This window comes from Corvus hawaiiensis, chromosome 17 (assembly GCF_020740725.1).
Source record: "Corvus hawaiiensis isolate bCorHaw1 chromosome 17, bCorHaw1.pri.cur, whole genome shotgun sequence".
Classification (NCBI taxonomy): Eukaryota; Metazoa; Chordata; class Aves; order Passeriformes; family Corvidae; genus Corvus; species Corvus hawaiiensis.
The window spans coordinates 1856968-1875397 of record NC_063229.1 but is presented as its reverse complement, the minus strand read 5'-3'; the positions used below and the strand labels follow the sequence as shown (position 1 = coordinate 1875397).

The 18430-nt window shown below is 48.2% G+C and overlaps 1 protein-coding gene across 4 annotated transcripts in view; it reads right to left on the bottom strand.

Moving 5' to 3' along the window:
- The window catches only part of SAMHD1 (SAM and HD domain containing deoxynucleoside triphosphate triphosphohydrolase 1), a 28457-nt gene extending 14421 nt beyond the window's left edge, over positions 1-14036 (bottom strand). Inside the window, exons 1-8 of one of the 4 annotated variants that reach the window (XM_048321769.1) lie at positions 13865-14018; positions 13712-13778; positions 13175-13293; positions 8270-8342; positions 6778-6938; positions 4554-4669; positions 2556-2626; positions 1638-1793 (exon numbers count right to left, since the gene is read on the bottom strand). In XM_048321769.1, coding sequence (XP_048177726.1) covers positions 1638-1793; positions 2556-2626; positions 4554-4669; positions 6778-6938; positions 8270-8275 — 510 coding nt within the window. In that variant the 5' untranslated portion in view covers positions 8276-8342; positions 13175-13293; positions 13712-13778; positions 13865-14018. Of the gene's footprint in view, positions 1-1637; positions 1794-2555; positions 2627-4553; positions 4670-6777; positions 6939-8269; positions 8343-12166; positions 12265-13174; positions 13294-13711; positions 13779-13864 lie in introns of those variants that run through there. The other 3 variants (XM_048321766.1, XM_048321767.1, XM_048321768.1) reach the window with 3 other exon arrangements.
- Positions 14037-18430: the final 4394 nt, after the last annotated feature.

Below are 18430 nucleotides of genomic sequence, written 5' to 3'. Positions count from 1 at the left end.
ACAGAATCCAAACAAGGCAAACCAGACATGGGGAAAGAACCTGGCACAAGATCAATGCTAGTGGCAGGTACCAAGATTTATGTGCAAACAAGCCCAACAGGATAAAAATCAGTTTGCAGATTTTGTAAATGAATGTCCTCTTCCTATAGGATCTCAGACTGGATTTCACTATGCCAAGTTCCTTGTATTTGCTGTGGGATTGCTACCCACTCCTGCAGCAGAAAATAATGGGCAAGTGTGAACATTTGTGGGTTACTTGTTTGGGACTACATATAAATTCTGATTAGGACCAGATTGTCCTGACAGACCTTCCACTGACTTCAGCTGCTACCAGTTCTTTATTCTGGAGCTCACTGAATGAGTGTCCTTGAAGAGATGACAAAGGCTGTAAAGCGTAAAACGAGGAGAGAGAACTTTTACAATGATTAACAACCACCATCTCTTCTTGCTTGCCTCTTGAAGCAACTAATTTCTTCAAGTCTTACTCCTGCCTCTATGTTTGCTACTGCAATAAATCCAAGCATTTTGCTGCTGTCATCAAGGCTGATGTGGCTTGGGCCAGGCTTGGATTGCTCACTGCCTCATCTCTACCAGTGCCCAGTTTTGCTATCCAGACTGAGGGAGGCTTCCTTTACTCCAGGCCAAGCCCCCCTAGCTCCCTCAGCTGTTCCTCATCACACTTGTGCTCCAGACCCTTCTCCAGCTCTACTGCCCTTCTCCATCGCACCTCAGTGTCTTTCTTCAAGTGAGGGGCCCAAAACTGAACCCAGAATTTGACTTGTGGCCTCAGTAGTGCCCAGCACAGAGGGACTGTCACTGTCCTGGTCCTGCTGGCCATGCTATGGCTGGTACAGGCCATGTACCATTGGCCTCTTGCCCATCTGGACACATCTGGCTCATTTTCAGCCATTGTCAACCAAGCAGCATCTGTTTTCTGCCTAGCCACTTTCCAGCTGCCCTGCCCCCAGCCTGTAGCAGGACTCAGCACTTGGTATTGTGGAACCTCACACAACTGGCCTGGGCACATCGATCCAACCTGTCCAGATCCCTGTGTAGAGTCTTCCTGCCCTTCAGTGGAGCATGACCTGCATTTCCTAGACCCAGGCTGGCTGGGCCTGGTTCCCTGGTTGTCCTGTACATGCTGCAGGATGGCACTCATGATGATCTGCTCCATGACCTTCCCTAGTAGCACCAGGTCAGATAGCCCTGTAGTTCCCTGGATCATCCTTCTGACCCTTGTACATGGAGTCATATTTGTTGATTTCCAGCCAAGTGGGACCACCCAGGACTGCAGGTAAATGATGGAAAGTACCTTGGTGAGCACTTCTTCCAACTCCTTCAGTACCCTTGAGCGGATCCCAGTCACCAGTTAGGTTCCCTAAATACAGGTAACTTTCTACAGCTTTCCTCTGATCTGAAGGCTTTTGAGTAAGAATTCTCAGGGAGCTGTAAGGACATTAACACACCTGCCAGCACTGTAAGAAATAAACACTACACTCCTCCAGCATCAATTGTGACAAGATTCTCAGAACATCATGGGGCTAGAAGTAACATACAGCAGAAGCCAAAATTAGCTATTCTTTCAGCAAAATAAAGACATTTCTTGCCATAATCACAGGAGCAGTACACTGACTCACTGATGTCACACAGGAAGTTTCATCTATAGGCCCTCCTATTTGTTCCTTGATGAAGAGCATATCTTCTTCCAGGACAAGACCATACGACTTCATGACTTCTTCTAGTTTATTGGAAGTGATCAAGTGCTCAAACATTTGAACAGAAGCAGTTTCATGCTGTGAAAAAAACAATCCAAATGTTGTATTACATAGTTTAAGCATCTTTCGTGCAGTGCCACAGCTTTACTCCAAGTCAGCAGCACTTCCTAGCCAGGCACATGGGCAGGCTGGTGTGAAGTGCAGCAGCTGGGTGCTTTCCTAGTAATTTTACATTAAACAGAACACCAAATCACCCAGTCTACAGAGTACAGAAACACACTCTTCAGCAGAGAGCTGTTAATTCTGTGTGTTGACAAACAGTAGCAAGGCAGTTACAATGCTAAAAGACAAAATAATCAGTTTTGCTGTGTAGAAGATTAACCAGTTTACTCAGATGATTTTGCTTAGAAATTACAAGCAGAGAGAGGCTTGAAAGGACTGTGTTGCATTTCATTCACAGCAAACAACCATTGAAACTCTATTCAAAATTTTGCAAAGTTTGAATTCTAAACACTACTGAATATCCTGGACTTGGACTAAAACATTATACTGGAAAGGAAGCTGCCAGTTGGTATTTTGCATCTGTAAAATATATTCTGCAGAAAGCTCTCAATACACATTTTAAGGCACAATGCTGGCCAGAAATGATCAGTGCAGCCCTAACAAGGATATCATCACAAGACTAGAAAACAATCTTCTGGTTGTCAATTAAGCCATCAAAATGATGCAATAAGGTAAGGCCAAATGACCACTATAGCCTCACAAGCACTGGAACTCTTTAATTACTCTGCCTCTAAAAATTTCAGGTTTGTATTTTTACTTTAATAGTGAAAAGCCTACCTTCCACTTCAAATCTGGACGAGTGAGTGGAATAAATCTTCCATCAAACATGTGTGAAAATGGCCCATGACCTTAAATAAAAAGATGACACGGGTTTAGTCTGAGACATAGTTGCCAGCAAAAATTTCTTGAGCAAGCTTAGGATCTGAATTCTCTTGTATTTGATTTTTCTTGACATATCATGAGTCTTAGACTGGTTTGGGTTGGAACAGACCTTAAAGATCATCTCATTCAGCCCCCTGCCATGGGCAAGGACACCTTCTACTATCCCAGGTTGCTCCAAGCGCTGTCAAGCCTGGCCTTGGACACTTCCAGGGATCCAGGGGCAGCCACAGCTGCTCTGGGCACCCTGTGCCAGGGCCTGCCCACCCTCCCAGGGAACAATTTCTTCCCAATATCCCATCCATCCCTGCCCTCTGGCACTGGGAAGCCATTCCCTGTGTCCTGTCACTCCAAGCCCTTGTCCAAAGTCCCTCTTAGCTCTCCTGGAACCCCTCTCAGGTGGTCTAAGGCCTCTCTGGAGCCTTTTCTCCTCCAGGCTGAACACCCCCAGCTCTCCCAGCCTGGGTCCAGAGCAGAGGAGCTCCAGCCCTTGGTGCATCTCCAAGGCCCCATGTGGGACCTGATGAGGCTGACAGCTGGTCTGAAGGCCTCACAGAGTTTGACTTAAAAACAGTCAAAATCTACCTGTGAGAAACTGCAGTCACAGTGAAAGCCACAGTGATAGCTAAGAAGATAATCAGTGAAAGAAGATGTTATTGCTATGGAACATCAAGAGTGTACAAGAAGAAACTTGCATATAATATGTAACTGATTGCTTGTCTAGCTAATTGTATTGCTGTTTGAATGGTCATTGTTCTTTAGACAGCCCTGTCATTGTTTGTTAAGCAGCCAATCACAATAGGCCACAGTAATTGTCAAGTAAGAGTAATAGCTGAGAATAATAAAAACCTTTTGCTTCTTATGGCTTTGGATAACAATAAGTGTGTGTCGTGTGTCAGTCTCTGCCATGACAGCCTCGCTCCAGCAGCACCACATCCTTATGTTGGCCCCAGGGCTGGAGCAGCTCTGCAGGTGGGGTCTCACCTGAGCAAGGCAGTGGGGCAGATTTCTCCCCTCACCTCTGCCCATGCTGGGGATCAGCCCGGCACATCGGGGCTCTTGGCTGCCTCTGGGCCTGTCCAGCTCTTACCCACCAATGCCCCCAAGTTCTTCTCCTGAGGGCTGCTCTCATCTACTCTCTGCCCCTCCAGCCTGTCCAGGTCCCTCTGGATGCCCCATCCCTTCCCTCCAGTGTGTGACCCCACCACACAGCTCAGTGTTGTTGGCAAACTGCCCAAGGGTGCATCGATCCCACTGTCCCCATCACGGACAGAGATATCCAACAGTGCCAGTCCCCACACAGGCCCCTCATCACTGGGCTCCACCTGGACATCGAGCCTGTAACCACAACTCTCTGAGTGCAACCATCCAGATAATTCCTTATTCATCATCAATGAGGAAGACTCAGATATAAAAAGTACACTTTCCTAAGATGCCTTAAGTACTACTGCACTTAACAGCCAGTTCCAGCACCTACACCACAGGCAAGTACTGCAGCAACACTGAACATACTATTTACTCTGTGTCAGCTCTGAAGAAAAGAAGTAGTTATGAAATAAACGTTACAATTTTTGAAAGGAACACTAATTTTCATTCTGAAATGTTTTAAGAGACCTGGAGAAATCACAGAAGGAAGTGGACGCTTCAGCCACTGAGAGCAGAACTCTAAGCACCATTTGGAAACAAGACAAAACACTAGCTAAGAATGGCTGCAGATTCACGAAGTGGAACTGTCTCCACAGACGTACTCCAGAACAAACAGAACAGATAAAACCTGTCTTGGAATATGGCCATGCAATGAGCAACCCAAAACAGCTCACATGTTCTGACCTCACAGCCAGCTTTTCATCCTGGTTAGCTTTCCAAGAGCAACAACCCATCTCAGGTGTTCCTTACCCAAATCATGACAAAGCCCAGCAATTTCTACACAGAGGATGTCTCGCTGGGTTATATCCAGTTCTGGTTGTCTCTCCTTCAGTGTACGAACCAGATATCCTGCAAGGTAGCCAACCCTGTTGCAAGAGGAAAGGAATATACCAGTGGTTTAGGATGAACAGAAAAAGAGAAAAAGAGAAGTTCCCCTATTCTGTTTGCTCCATTAAGTCACAGCCCTTGTCTGAGAGGCAGCATACAACAAATACCCAAACCCTGACCTGCGAAGAATGACAAGCTACTTCTTGTAGTAGAGTTTTAGTCCTCTGAAAGCAAAAAACCATGGAATACCATGCCCAAAAAACAGAGGCTCTACAGCATCCTGCAGTATTTCATAACACACAAACAGTAGCTGTGTAAGGGAACAGCAGTGCACCACTGACAGTGAGAATCTTGAAGCACCTCAGCTTACACAGAATCCTTGAATTCCAGTCAGGGCAAAGTGCAGAGGTCCACAACAGTCACCAAAGCATTTGCTTCTTTTTTCAAACTGCTGCTCTAATAATAGCTCATGACAATTATTTCTCATCTTCTCATTCATTTTAGATTTGAAATTTTATTTAATTGAATGGGACCCTCTGTTCTCATGACACAAAACCAGCAGGAGCAAATATATGGCACATACTCCCATAAACTGTTCATAACCTCTAAACAAACCTCTTTTTCTACTTGCCTCAAGAGGTCCCCTTGCAGAACAGCTTAAAGCAAGACAAGGCTTTCTGTGATGAAGTAATACCTTTCATTAGTCCAAATTTCACTGTTCGACGGTTTTTCACTAGACCAATAAGCACACAAAGCTCACTTCTTCTATTTGTAACACTGTAGAAATCTTTGAAATTGTATACAGGTGGAGAACATCTGTCTGTAGAGAATTGGCTACGTCCTCCCTTTGCAGCTTACAGAGCATGATTTAGCAGAATATCGCACTCATCTTGTATAATAGCTGAGCTATGTGAGAAAGGATGCATGGACTCTGCAGCTGACCAAGGCCTTAGGCTGATACAGCGGGGACATGCTGGCCTTGGTGAGCAGTACAGTTAACAATAGACAGCTTATGGTCGGGGCATGGGAAAAAGAGGGACTTAGGCATGGGAAAGAGGAACTTGCTGACCACAAAGGTAGAACTAGAGGGAGGGGTCGGCGGCAGTGCCGTAAACCACTCAGCTTGCGCCTTTTGGAATATGCATAAGCCTCATTAGTCACACTATATCTGTTATCCACGACTGATCAATAAACGGAAGCTTGCTGATCACTCATATTGAGCGTCCGGGCTCTCCCTCCGTCGCGACATCTGTCCTAAATTTAACTCTATAGATCAACAGAACTGTTCAAAAGAAAAGTTGCTGATAAAACTGGAGTTTTCAGACTTCTGTTGTGAAGACATTTCTGTCTTTTTGGTTTACCAGATGCAGTCAGTCCAGGCTGCCTCATTTATCTGACCCTTTTGCAAACAGTCATTTGAATCTCATTATAAGTAAGGCAGACTTACTCCACAACATTTCAGCACCAACAAAAGCAACTTTAGGCTGGCCAGATCAGCTGAATAAAAACCACTTACTAGCTTAATTTCACTGCACCTTGGGATATACCCTTAAAACAAGCTCAAATTTGTCACTCATTACCTTCCCTGAGGAGTGTGAATGACCTAGCAACACTCTACATAACCTTGTGTCCATCATATTTCTGCTTAACTGAATTACAGCTATCAGGCTGACAACCTGCCATTGGTTGCATGAAGCACATCTATCTACAAAGGCAAACATTACAGATCAAATGGATTTTAGCTGTGCTGGATGATGTGTGGGGATTACAACTGTCTGGCAGATCATACAGAGCAGCCCTGGTACCCTTACTAAGTTTATGCTTTAAAACTTGTATTTTGACTGGGGGAACATAAAGCACTTACAGTTTTTAGCTAACATTATTCTTAGAATAATAAAGGGTGGGGAGGAAATCTAACATTGATCCATCTTGTAGGTTTCTTTATCTGTCTTTATTAAAAGACGTTCAAGGGAACAGCCCACAATCACATGGGATATCCAGGAACATTTGAGACCAGAAATGGCCCCCCAGCAGTTTTCACCAATGCTCAGACAGCAATGCCCCTTGACTGGCACTCCACTGCAGTGGTACCAAGCTCAGGGATACCCACATGCCAGAGATGCATGGGCCAGAACCACCACCTTACCCTAGGGAGTGTTCAAAGCGGTTGTGAGAGGCTCCTGGAAAAACAAAGTACGTGCCACCCAGCTGCTTGATGTACCGGAGGCGCTGGAATTGAGGGGTGTCAATGATCTGAACAAGCAGGGGATGCATTTCAATGTGCCCATGAATAGGATCGTTAAAAACCTACAGAAGAAAAAAAAAAAAAAAGGTGTAATTAACATTTAAAATTTGACTTTGAAAAGAAACAGGCATATAAAAATGTAAAGGACATGTAGAATGGTCAGGCATTTGGTGGCAGAGAATGTTCACCTTCTGTAAAACAGACACATCCTGCCAACCCAATATCAAGATCTATCACAACATCATAGGATGTCTGGGGTTGGAAGGGACCTTAAAGATCACCTTGTTCCCACTCCATGCCATGGGCAGGGACATCTTCCACTAGACCAGGTTGCTCCAAGCCCTGTCCAATCTGGCCTTGAACACTTCCAGGCATGGGGCATCCTCAACTTCTCTGCACAACCAAATTTATCTTGGAGAACTACTAAAGCTTGACACCAAAAAGATAAAGCTGCCTATTTCTCATAGCAAGGGAAGTAAAGTCAAAATCCCTAAAAATGTTATCTCCACATGTGCAATTCCAAAACTTAACACGTGTGAAAACTGCTGTCTTTATTAATCTGCTACTCCAATTAAAGCAGGATACTGCAATACATGTCTGAGATATCCAATAAAAGTGTTTGGCCGGATATTGCTCATGCTTTTAAAATTAAATGCAATTTTGCTGCGTGGAAATTATGATTGTTACTTTTTTCATAAAAAAAAATGCAAACCCCCAAGATAACTAAAATATGAAAGAAGTTATTCCTGATTAGCACATATTTTTAGAGAGATCTCAGTAACTACAGGGACTCGGTAGAGAACGTAAACACATTTAATCCTTGCCGTCAAACTGCAGGCAAAACCATTCCATCACACACACATCTTGGTAAAATACTGAGGCAAATAAGGTTTTCCTGTGCTCTCTACCCTTGGTCACTGAGCTGGGAGGGCTCTAGCAGATATGCAGACTACTACAGAATGTGTGCAGCCCTGGCCCCAGTTAAACCAACACACACCACTGGGAGAAACAGCTGGACACAGCAAACAGTGAAAGCAAGGAGGAGTCTGTTAACTCAGGCCTGGGGAAAAACTAATAAAATAAACCAAGGGGAGGCTCTACACAGAGGGATGTGAAAGGAGAGCTTCTCCAACACATGTCAAATGGCTCTTCTGCTCATTCAATCCCTCACAACCTGCAGGTGCCCACCAAAAGCTTCCACATGATGATTCTAGTATTTCTTCTAGTTAATGTGCTTTTTCACAGACCACCACTACCAAGGGCCCAGAGTTTGCTGCTGTGCTGCTTGGGTGGGCAGCACCCAGCCAAGAGGGGGGAGGAAGAGAAGGGGAGCAGGGCCCTGTGCAGGGCTTGAGGCAGGACCTGGCCACGATGTCCCCATAGCATGGATTACCTTCATCACCTCCAAGTGCTGCTGTCGCAGCTGTGTCAGGCACGCCAGCACTTCCAGTCGCTCAGCTGGGCAGCTAGGAAGGAAAAAGAGCCACTGAGAGCAAAGCCTGCAATGCACTTCCCTTCCCAATCTGCAGTACATAGGGAAGTATTTGTGCAAGTTCACATTACTTTGATATTCGCTGACGGAAGAAGACTGCAATTTTTTCAGAAAAATATTGAAAGTATCTATCCTTCTAAAATCAAGTATGGAAGGAAGGGAACAAATAGCTACAGAACACGTCTGTAGAGCAGTGTAAGTGCTGCTCCCACTTACACAGAACTGAGAAATAAAACCACCACAAAACTGATGAAAAAATTTTATAAGCCACACCTGGAGATAAGTCCTTCAAACTTATGGGAAAGACAACATGCAGCATCTGAATAACTGACATTTTTTAAGGATGAAAAACTTCCTTAAACTAAAATGTCAGAGTCACAGCAAACAATTTTTATAAAAATTTCTGGCAGTTAGTCAACTCTGTATTAGAAGTTTAATTTTGTCAAACTAACTTGAACTTTACACAAATTAATTTCAACTCCAACAGCAAAATCACTGCAGTTTAAAACACGTTCTAATTTTGTTGAGACTAATTTTTCTATTTTGCAAAGATATTTTGCTGTCATCTTTAATAAATTATTAAAAGTCCCCTTCACAACACACAGCTAAACTTCCAGTGCAGGTACTCTGCAGTAGCCACAGCAGTCTAAGAGCACAGGCAGGACAAGTCTGGAGACAGAGAGAGATAATATGCTCTATCATACCTACTTCTACTAACTCTGTCTGCAAGCCTTGCCCTTGAGCTAAATGGTTTCAGCCTCACTATGACAGCAAACTGTGGATGCTGAAAGCTTGATGCAGAGAAATTTTCCAGCTTTCTGCCAGTATCCATGTGAAAGTCTTACTTTCACACACATGCTAAACAGTGAGAGGTTTTTATAAACCAATCCTTTCTCTTGCAGGTGCAAGATTGTTATGCAGTATTGTTGTGTTACTGACTGGAGAAATATTCTGAAATGGGTGTTGTAGGGTTTAACCAATCATTCCAAGAGGTTGATGGTCAAAGGACCAATAACCTTATGCCATTCAAGTGAACCAGGTTATTTATTGATTTCCAAACTCATTTATATAATTCCATTTCCTTCCTGGATTGAGGTCTATGTCATTTTTCTCACCATCCCCGGTACAACAGTGACAGCAAACATTATCATGAGAAAATACTTCTTCTGCAGCAGTTAATCACCCTGAGATCAGTTTTCTATTAGCCTCTCAACATAAAACTGAACAGAAAACAAGGCTATAAAGCCCTGCTTGATGCACTACATACTCTCATCTGAATCATTTAATTATTCATAATCCACAAAATATTAAAGGCATGTGATGTTTGAGCTGCTGGTGAGCAGTGTTTCTCTCAACCACTTGGTATTCCTTTCCCTAACACGGAGCTCTTGGGCTGCAGCTGCTGCTCAGACAAGCAGTGCTGGAGCACCTCTGCTATGGAGACAGGCTGAGAGCTGCGGCTGCTCAGCCTGGAGAAGGGAAGTCTGTGGAGAGACCTCATTGAAGCCTTCCAGTACCTTAAGGGGACTTAGAAAAAGGAAGGAGAGAGACTTTTTATAAGAGCAGACACCGTCAGGACAAGGGGCAATGGTTTTAAACTGACAGAGGGCAGTGTTGGATTGGGTATTAGGAAAAAATTCTTCCCTGTGAGGCTGGTGAGCCCTGACACAGGTTGGCCAGAGAAGCTGGAATTGTTCAAGGCCAGGTTGGACAGGGCTTGGAGCAGCCTGGGACAGTGGACGGTGTCCTCGCCCATGGGAGGGGGTGGAATGAGATGACCTTTAAGGTCGGTTCCAACCCAAGCCCTCCACGATTCTAAGATGAAAAACACCCTTGGTGATGCCCAGACCAGCATGTATTCAATGACACAACTCTGAGAGCAAATAAATCAACATTGTGACCAGCAACTATTGAACTAATATAATGAACGCTTCTAATGACTTATTTTTCACACAGAATCATGGAATTAACTAGGTTGGAAAAGACCTTTGAGATCATCAAGTCCAACCTATGACCTAACATCACCTTATCAACTGAACCATGGCACTAAGTGCCACATCCAATCTTTTTTTCAACACCTCCATGGATGGTGACTCCACCATCTCCCTGGGCCATCCCAATGCCCAATCACTCTTTCTGTTAAGGATTTTTTCCTAATGTATAGCTTAAACTTACCCAGGTACAGCTTAAGGTTGTGTCCTCTTGTCCTGTCACTTGTTGCCTGGGGCAAGAGACCAACCCTCACCTGGCTGCATCCTCCTTTCAGGTAGCTGTAGAGAGTGGTAAGGTCTCCCCTGAGCCTCCTCTTCTCCAGGCTAAACAACTCCAGCTCCCTCAGCCACTCCTCATAAGGCTTGAGTTCCAGACCCCTCACCAGCCTTGTTGCCCTTCTCTGGACACGTTCCAGCACCTCAAGATTCTTCCTAAACTGGGGGGGCCCAGAACTGGACACAACACTCAGGGTGTGGCACAACCAGTGGCCCAACCAGTACAGGGAAAGAATCACTTCCCTAGTTCTGCTGGCCACACTATTCATATTTTAATACGCTCTGTTCAGATCTGTCATAATCTCAACCCTCTGCACCCCACACTTGGTGAGCAGTGTTTTTCTCAACCACTTGGTATTCCTTTCCCTAACACGGAGCTCTCGGGCTGCAGCTGCTGCTCAGACTGTCACAAGGCAGTGCTGGAGCACCTCTTGGAAGCCCCAAGAAGGAGTGTAGTGGATTAACCCCAGCCAGGAACTCAGTCCCACGCAGTCACTTGCTGCTCTGGTGGGATGGGGAGGAGAATCAGGAAAAGGTAAGACCCTGCATGCTGTCGGTGTGATCCTGGTGTGACCAATTGCCTGGATGTCCCACCTTCCCTGCTCTTTGTCCTCCTTCAGATAGAAAACAACAGCAGGGCATTTTTCACCAGAAGTCTACAAGGTCAGACCCTCCTAACCAAGACAAATCCTGTTAACACAGGAAACTCTGGTTTTCCAGGGCTCTGCAGGCAGATTTGCTCCAACAGCCAAAGCAGCATTACTGATGGCTGCTTGGAAATGTGATAACTGGCACTTCCTCATCCATTCTCCTCCTTGCTTTGTCCACACCCTCCTTCATGCCACAGGTGACAAGGATGAGAAAATCCCTTCCCTGTGCCCAAAGAGGTCAGCCAGAAAGCCCCACTCATCATCTGTGTTCAGCATGCAGCACACTGCACACCACATGAAACATCCACTGCCAGCAACATGAGAACACTTGGGAAACCCACAGCACTGCCTCCAGACCCCACTGGCCCAAGGTCTCCCCTCTGTACATCCAGGAACCCAGGGAACTAAAGACATGCATTCATTAGTGGTCTGTCACAGAGAAATTATCAGTTACTGCAGGACACAGTGTGCAGTGGATAGCAAAAGAATTGTTCTTAGGGCAAAGTTGAGATGTTTACAAAAAGCAGAATGCTTGAGCAATTTCTCATCCAACTCTCAACAGTTTCAGCTTAATAGAAACAAGATGTCAGATCTCACAGAAGGAAACTTTGTATAAGAAAACCCACAAGCCGGTAGACCCAGCACCATCTGCCCTCTACACTGAGAGCTCTCCACAGCCCTCTCCCCCATGCTGAGGGACTCCTGGCCATCCCATCCTGCTGCCCATGTTCAGCACTGACAGTCTCTGACTCCCCAGACCGGCTGCACATGTCCAGCGTGGCCTGGACACCTGATGCTCCTTCCCTGCTAGAAGCAACCAGCCTCCTGGCAAGTCCTAAATAAAACTAGACACCAGCTCGTCATTTCAGTCAGGCAATTACCTGGTACTTCAGCAATAAACAAAGCCTTCAGCTGCCTTCCACGACATCACAGCATTTTCTATCTGCACACTTCAAACAGCTGCAGTTAAACCCCTCTTCTACAAAAAGAGAAAACCAAAAATACCTTAATGACTCCTGCATACGTCTTACCTCGTCCAAAGCCGAGCACTTCTGCCTCGTCCTGCTGCGTCACACCAGCTCTTCATCCTCTTCAGATATCCACACCCAGACACCCACCCCTTCCCGCTCCCCTTTTGCATGCTGATGTCTCAATAAAGCAGGGAAAGCACCCTTCACCCCCAGCACGGCATGAGCGCTGATGAGTTTTCACCCAAGGAGCCAACACCAAAGCACTCTAGCCCCCAGCAGAAAGCACAGCTCCGCACTTGTGTGCACCTGCCAGATTACACACCCCAGCCTACCTCAGGGCCTCCAACCACAACATCAGCTGGAGCCAACAGGTGGGTTTTGAGACAAATTTGGAGGAAGTAGTATAAACAAGGTTAACAAAGGAATAAAGAAAAGATATCAAAAGATTAAAAACCACCAGGAAGAATGCGGTGAGCAAGCGGGCTCACATCCCAGTAGAGGGGAGCAAGAGAGGCTCCCCAGTGGGGCAGAGAAGGGGCATAGGGGCCTTTCAAACAAACAGGATAGCAGGACAGATTCATACCCTTTGCTGTTACAGAAGAGCAAGAAGGCATATTCACCACCAGAAAGATTACAAGGGTTTTGGGATCAGTCATTCCCTCACTGCTGGGAACAATCTTTTACACACTTTAGAACAGCATCCAGCATCCCTTTGTTTGCGGCAGGTGACCACTAACAGCCGGACTGCCTGCTCTGGACTGCCCAGGGCAGTGGGAGCTCACGGCAGCAAGGACTCGGCTACTCACCCACAGGCCCCTATTCTGCCAAGACACACAACAACATTTCTTTTTCCACAGCAGCCCACGCTGCTGTAGGCACAACAGAAAGCCAAGTCCCAGCAGCTGCTGCAAGGCTGACCTGTCAATGCCCGGGATTTCTCCCAGGGAGATGGGTGACACCCGGCCTCTCCTGAGCAGCACCTCCTGCTCTGTAAAACATCGGGGCCGCTGTCGTTCCTGGAGCTGGAGCAGCAGCAACTTCAGGCAGAAAAGTAAGTTCTCGTCAGAACCCCTGGAGTTCACTCTTGTGTTCTCAGCAATACTCAAAAGCTCACTGGGCCACCCAGGGTATTTTCATTAAACCTTTTCTAATGGATCGAGTTTTTTGCTTCTCATGGTTACTTGGGCAGCGAGTGTCTGCGCCGTGGATGTGCTGGGATCAGCAGGGAACGGGAACTGCTCCGAGGGTCCGGGATCAGCCCCACCGAGCCCGTTCCCTCGCGTTCGCCCCCGCACAAGCTCCGCTCGACGCGTTTGGGGCGGCCCCGGGCCGCAGCCGCGCTGAGCTGGGCCACGTGTGTGTGCAGCCGCTCCCTGCGGGCACGGCCCGCCCGCCGCAGCTCCCCGGCCTCGGCCCCGGCACGGCCTCCCCCCTTTTCCCGCGGGCGGCGCTCACCAGACACGGGTGACCTCGGGGGCACAGGCCGGCAGGTCCAGCAGCATCCTCCCGGTGATCCCGCTCTCTGCGGGAGCAAGAGAAGCGTCAGCGCCAGCGGCGAGGCCGCACGGCCCCGGCCCCGGCCCCAGCCCCGGCCCCGGCCCGCCGTACCTCGGAAGCGGCGCAGCAGGCTGGGATCGCCCACGCCGCAGCGGGAGAGGTGCTGGCAGACCCGCTCCGTGTCCCACAGCCGCGGGTCGCTGCGGTCGCTGCCGGGGGCGGCGGGGCCGCGGGGCCCCTCGCACCGCGTGCGCTTGGCGGGAACGCCCGCCGGGCTCCCCATGCCGCACCGCCACCGCGCAGGCGCCACCGGCCCGGGGGTCCGGCGCGCAGTGACGTCACCGCCCCGCGCGGCCCCTCAGCCGCCCCTCGGCGCCGCGGCCGCCCCGCAGAGGGGCCCGGGGAGGAGCCCCAGCCCCGGCGAGGAGCCCCAGCCCCGGCGAGGAGCCCCGGCCCCGCCAAGGAGCCCCAGCCCCGGGGAGGAGCCCCGGCCCCGCCAAGGAGCCCCAGCCCCGGGGAGGAGCCCCCGCTCGCCCCCAGAGCCCGCCTCACCCCGCAGGGCGGCAGGGTCGCGTTTGAGGCCCGCCGGTGGCTGTTCGCCGCGGCGACCCGGCTGGGCTGGCGGCGGCCCTGCTCTGGGGGATTCACGTGAGATACCTGGAACCCTGCACCGGCACTGCCCGGTCATCATCCCAAATCCCAGCCATCATCACAAACACGAGCTGCCACATGGTGCTTCCACAAGAAGTGACGCCACAGCACTGCTGCCTTCAGACAACACTGCTGAATGCACCGAAATCGGAACTCGTTCAAGATCTTCCCAAGACATCACGGGCCATGGGAAGAGCCACACCACAGCTGCCAGGTGCCCCGTTGCTCCCAGCCATGGTGATGGACACCACAGTCATCCCAGGCAGAGACACATGGGCTGGTTTTTACATATCTCGTTCACATATAACATCCCAATACCCATGAAAACAGCTCAGCTGCCCAAGGCCTCTGAGTGCCACAAAGGCACTGGAAGGGGCCCAAAACTTTGGCTCCCCATTACAGACTGCATAGGCCAAGACTGGCAAAATCCCCCCTGCCTTGATCCACCCCAACAGCCTTCTCAGAGCTGTGCCTGCCCCACGTGCAGCTGCACACGGTGCCTGATGGATGAGATACTCTCACCAGCTTCTGGGGGAGCCCACTCACTGCTCCCAGCAACCCCATGGACTGACGTTGTGCCAGGCACTCCTCCTTGGGAAAAGCCTGTTGCTCCACTGCCATCACAAGCACCAACAGGGACACCCCAGAGATCCAGATCCCTGGACACCTCCAAGCTCCCTGCATGACCCAGCAGTTATTCCCAGCACATGCTGGGCTCACTGCGATGCTGCATGGGCTCCCAGGGGAAAGGTTACACATTATCCCTCAGCAGGATGCACACATACGCTGGTTTTACAAAGCCAAGTTTGGGGAACAAGGGGGGCAGTGGTGGCCTCTGTTATGTCGACACCAGAAGCTTTTCCTATGTTGGGCAGAGCTGGCTCAAGGGGGGCCTCCAAGCCAAATCACTGTGGCACAGCTGTAGCTGGGAGGCAGGAGCCAGAAGATGTGCAAGCCACAGCCCTGCAGGCACCAAGGCCAGGGAAGAAGGAGGGGCAGGAGGTGCTCCAGGCACTGGAGCAGAGATTCCCCTGCAGCCTGTGGTGCAGGCCACGATGAGGCAGATCCACCCTGCAGCCCATGGAGGACCCCACACTGGAGCAATTGGACATGCCCTTGAGGAAGCTGCGGCCCATGGAGCTCCCACACTGGAGCAGGCTCTCAGCAGGAACTTCACCCATGGGGAGATCCCATGCTGGAGCAGGGGTAGAGCGTGAGATGGAAGGGGCAGCAGGGACAGAGCATTACAAACTGACCCCAACCTCCCTCCCCATCCCCCTGCAACACTTGAAGAGAGAGGAAGGAGGATAGTCAAGCATGAAGTTGAGCCTAGGCAGAAGGGCTGAGTGGGGAATAGGTGGTTTTAGTTTTGGTTTTGTGTCTCATTATCCTACTCCATTTTCAATTGGACATCAATTTATCTTCCTCAATTCCTGTCTTTTGCCCATGGCTGGTGAGTGATCTCCCTGTCTTTATCTCGAAGCTGTTTTGTGGTATTTTCTCCCCACTCTGCTGAGGAGGGGAGGTGGGAGTGTGGCTGAGTGACCTGGCAGCCAGCCACAAGACAACGCAATGCATGTCTGGAATTGCTGCATCCTCCTCCCCACTTCCTTCTCCCCTTCAGATGTGTAGAGGGAAGAAAAAAATAACCCAAAAAACTTCCCATCATCTTAATAATAAGAAGTTCTTTATTTTTTTCTTGATGTCTCTGAGGGGCAAAGATCACATGTTCTACTGTCATGCTACAGTAATTTCCTCTTGTAAACAAACATTCTGCTTTCTCACTTCTTGGCTTTTATTAGCAAAGTACACGTAATGCTTGCTGTCTGATTTTCATTTGGCTGAGTCTCTCTACATCCCCTCTGGGTGTCTTGGAGATATCCATTACACTGAAACGAAACTGGCTGAGCCCCTCCCTTTTAGAGGAAACTTTATTCTCAGAAGAAATGTGAGGAGGCAAAACCAGGCCAGATCCATTAAGGAATGCAACCATACAAAATAATCTTCCATCTTCTCCTTTTGCTTTGTTGTACATAAGTGACACACAAATGTCACTGGTGCTTGGCCTTTTAAGGAATAATTGATCACTGGTCCATTCTTTACTTCTAGCAGAGTCAAAAACTGCCCTATATATATCTCTACCTAAAGAAGCTTTTTGGGGAGGGGAAGGAGTTGAAGGACACACATCCTTCATCCACAGGCCCAATACATCTGGAGAGCTTATAAAAAAAAAAATTTAAGAGGGAGCTCATTGCATTTGTGGCCTAAATAAAACAGCAAGGGAGGAATATCCTGAAGGAACAGGACATCTGTCTTGGATGCAATCAAAAAACTGCTGATTTTGTAGCATGAGATGAACACATGGCACAGCAAGAGAACAGGGATTACCAGTTTCACTCTTGGGTAGCAGGAAGAAAAAGAAAGAAAAATACTGCACTAGGGTGTTGTTCTGAGTGTGTATTCCCTCATCATCAAACAAAGCACATGAAAAAGGGGAAAGGAGGAAAAAGTTATTTTTGCACTTGTTTGTGTGCAATAGAGGTGGCCTGAGTGCCCCCCCATCCCTGCCTGCTGCTGCACACACAGGAAACCCAGTTATCTCTGCTGAAGCAATGTGGCGCATAAACCCAAAATTATGCAAGCGAGTCCCCTTGCAATGGCAAACAAAACTCAAGGCACATGGTCAAATTCAGGCTGAAGAGGAATTATTCCTTTGTAGGGGCTCTATTTTTTTCACTTTACATGTTTCTTGTAGCACTTTCCTGGTGTTTATGGCTAAGATTGGAAGGGACTTAAAACCTCATCTCGTTCCAACTGCCCTTGCCATGGGTAGGAGAGCCCTCCTCTAGACCAGGTTGCTCAAAGCCCATCCAACCTGGTCTTGAACACCCAGGGGTGGGGCACCCACCACTGGATTGACTCCCTGTTGGTGGACTCTGTGAAGCAGTGCTACAAACTTGCTACCAAGGAACTGAAAAGTTCACAGCAATGCCAGCTGTGACGCGGCACCAGTTTGTTCCACAACCTCAGCTGCTTGAGCCCCATATTAACACATTAACTAGCTGAAATTTGTGTGACTAAACCCTTTCAGAGCTGTTTTTCTGTGGCTGGGAACCATGATGGATGATATCTAAGTGAAGGCAGAGAAGGTGCTTGCAGTAAAGCTGCTGCAGCCCAAGTTCCTGGTGCCTTGTGAGAGGCAGCATCGGGTCACAGGAGCACTGCAGTGGTGTACATGTGCAGGGGAAACTGGGCTTCCTCAAACCAAATGTTCCCCATTGCTTGGGTGTACAAACCTTCAGGATGAGGCACCACATGAGCCCTGTGCCCTATCAGCTCTGCCCAGCCTTGTGGCTCAGATGGAGCAGGGCAGCATGAGCCCAGGCTGCAGACAGGCTGGGAACTACAAGCGTAACCTGCCTCTGATGCATCTGTCCTCCAGTGTACTTCTGGTCACTCAAGGAAGTTAAAAAGTTTTAGGAGTTTGGCATTGTGTTCATCTGACACCAGTTTTTCAAGAACTACTACTTGGGAGATGAGTTATGTGCTTATTGCAAACTTTGATTACTGTAATCAAAGCGATCAAACTGAGTAATCTCTATTTACTCAGCATCTTTGGCCTTAAGACATATTCAGCTTCTCTCATCTGAGATTCCAGCACTGCTTACACACTTACAGTTTCTTCTTGGCTTTGTATTGTGTCCCCAGTTTAAATTCCTACCACTCCCCAGGTGTCCCCAGTTTAAACTCCTACCACTGCAACAACAAAAAACCCCTATGAGTCACAAACCAGCAACACAAGAAGAGTGATTCCTAATGGGAAACCAAAGAGAAAATCAGTTTTGATTCCCTGAGTTGTTTAATTGCAGTCTAACCACAAATTTTTCTTGAGGCCACATGTTAGTACAACATTTGGGATGTGGCAGCCTATTATTAACATAGTGCTTGTATGTAAAGAGCTAGCAACTTTATGGTATTCTCTGCAAGGGGGTTAATAACCTTTTAACTTTGGCTCTCTAGAAAGCT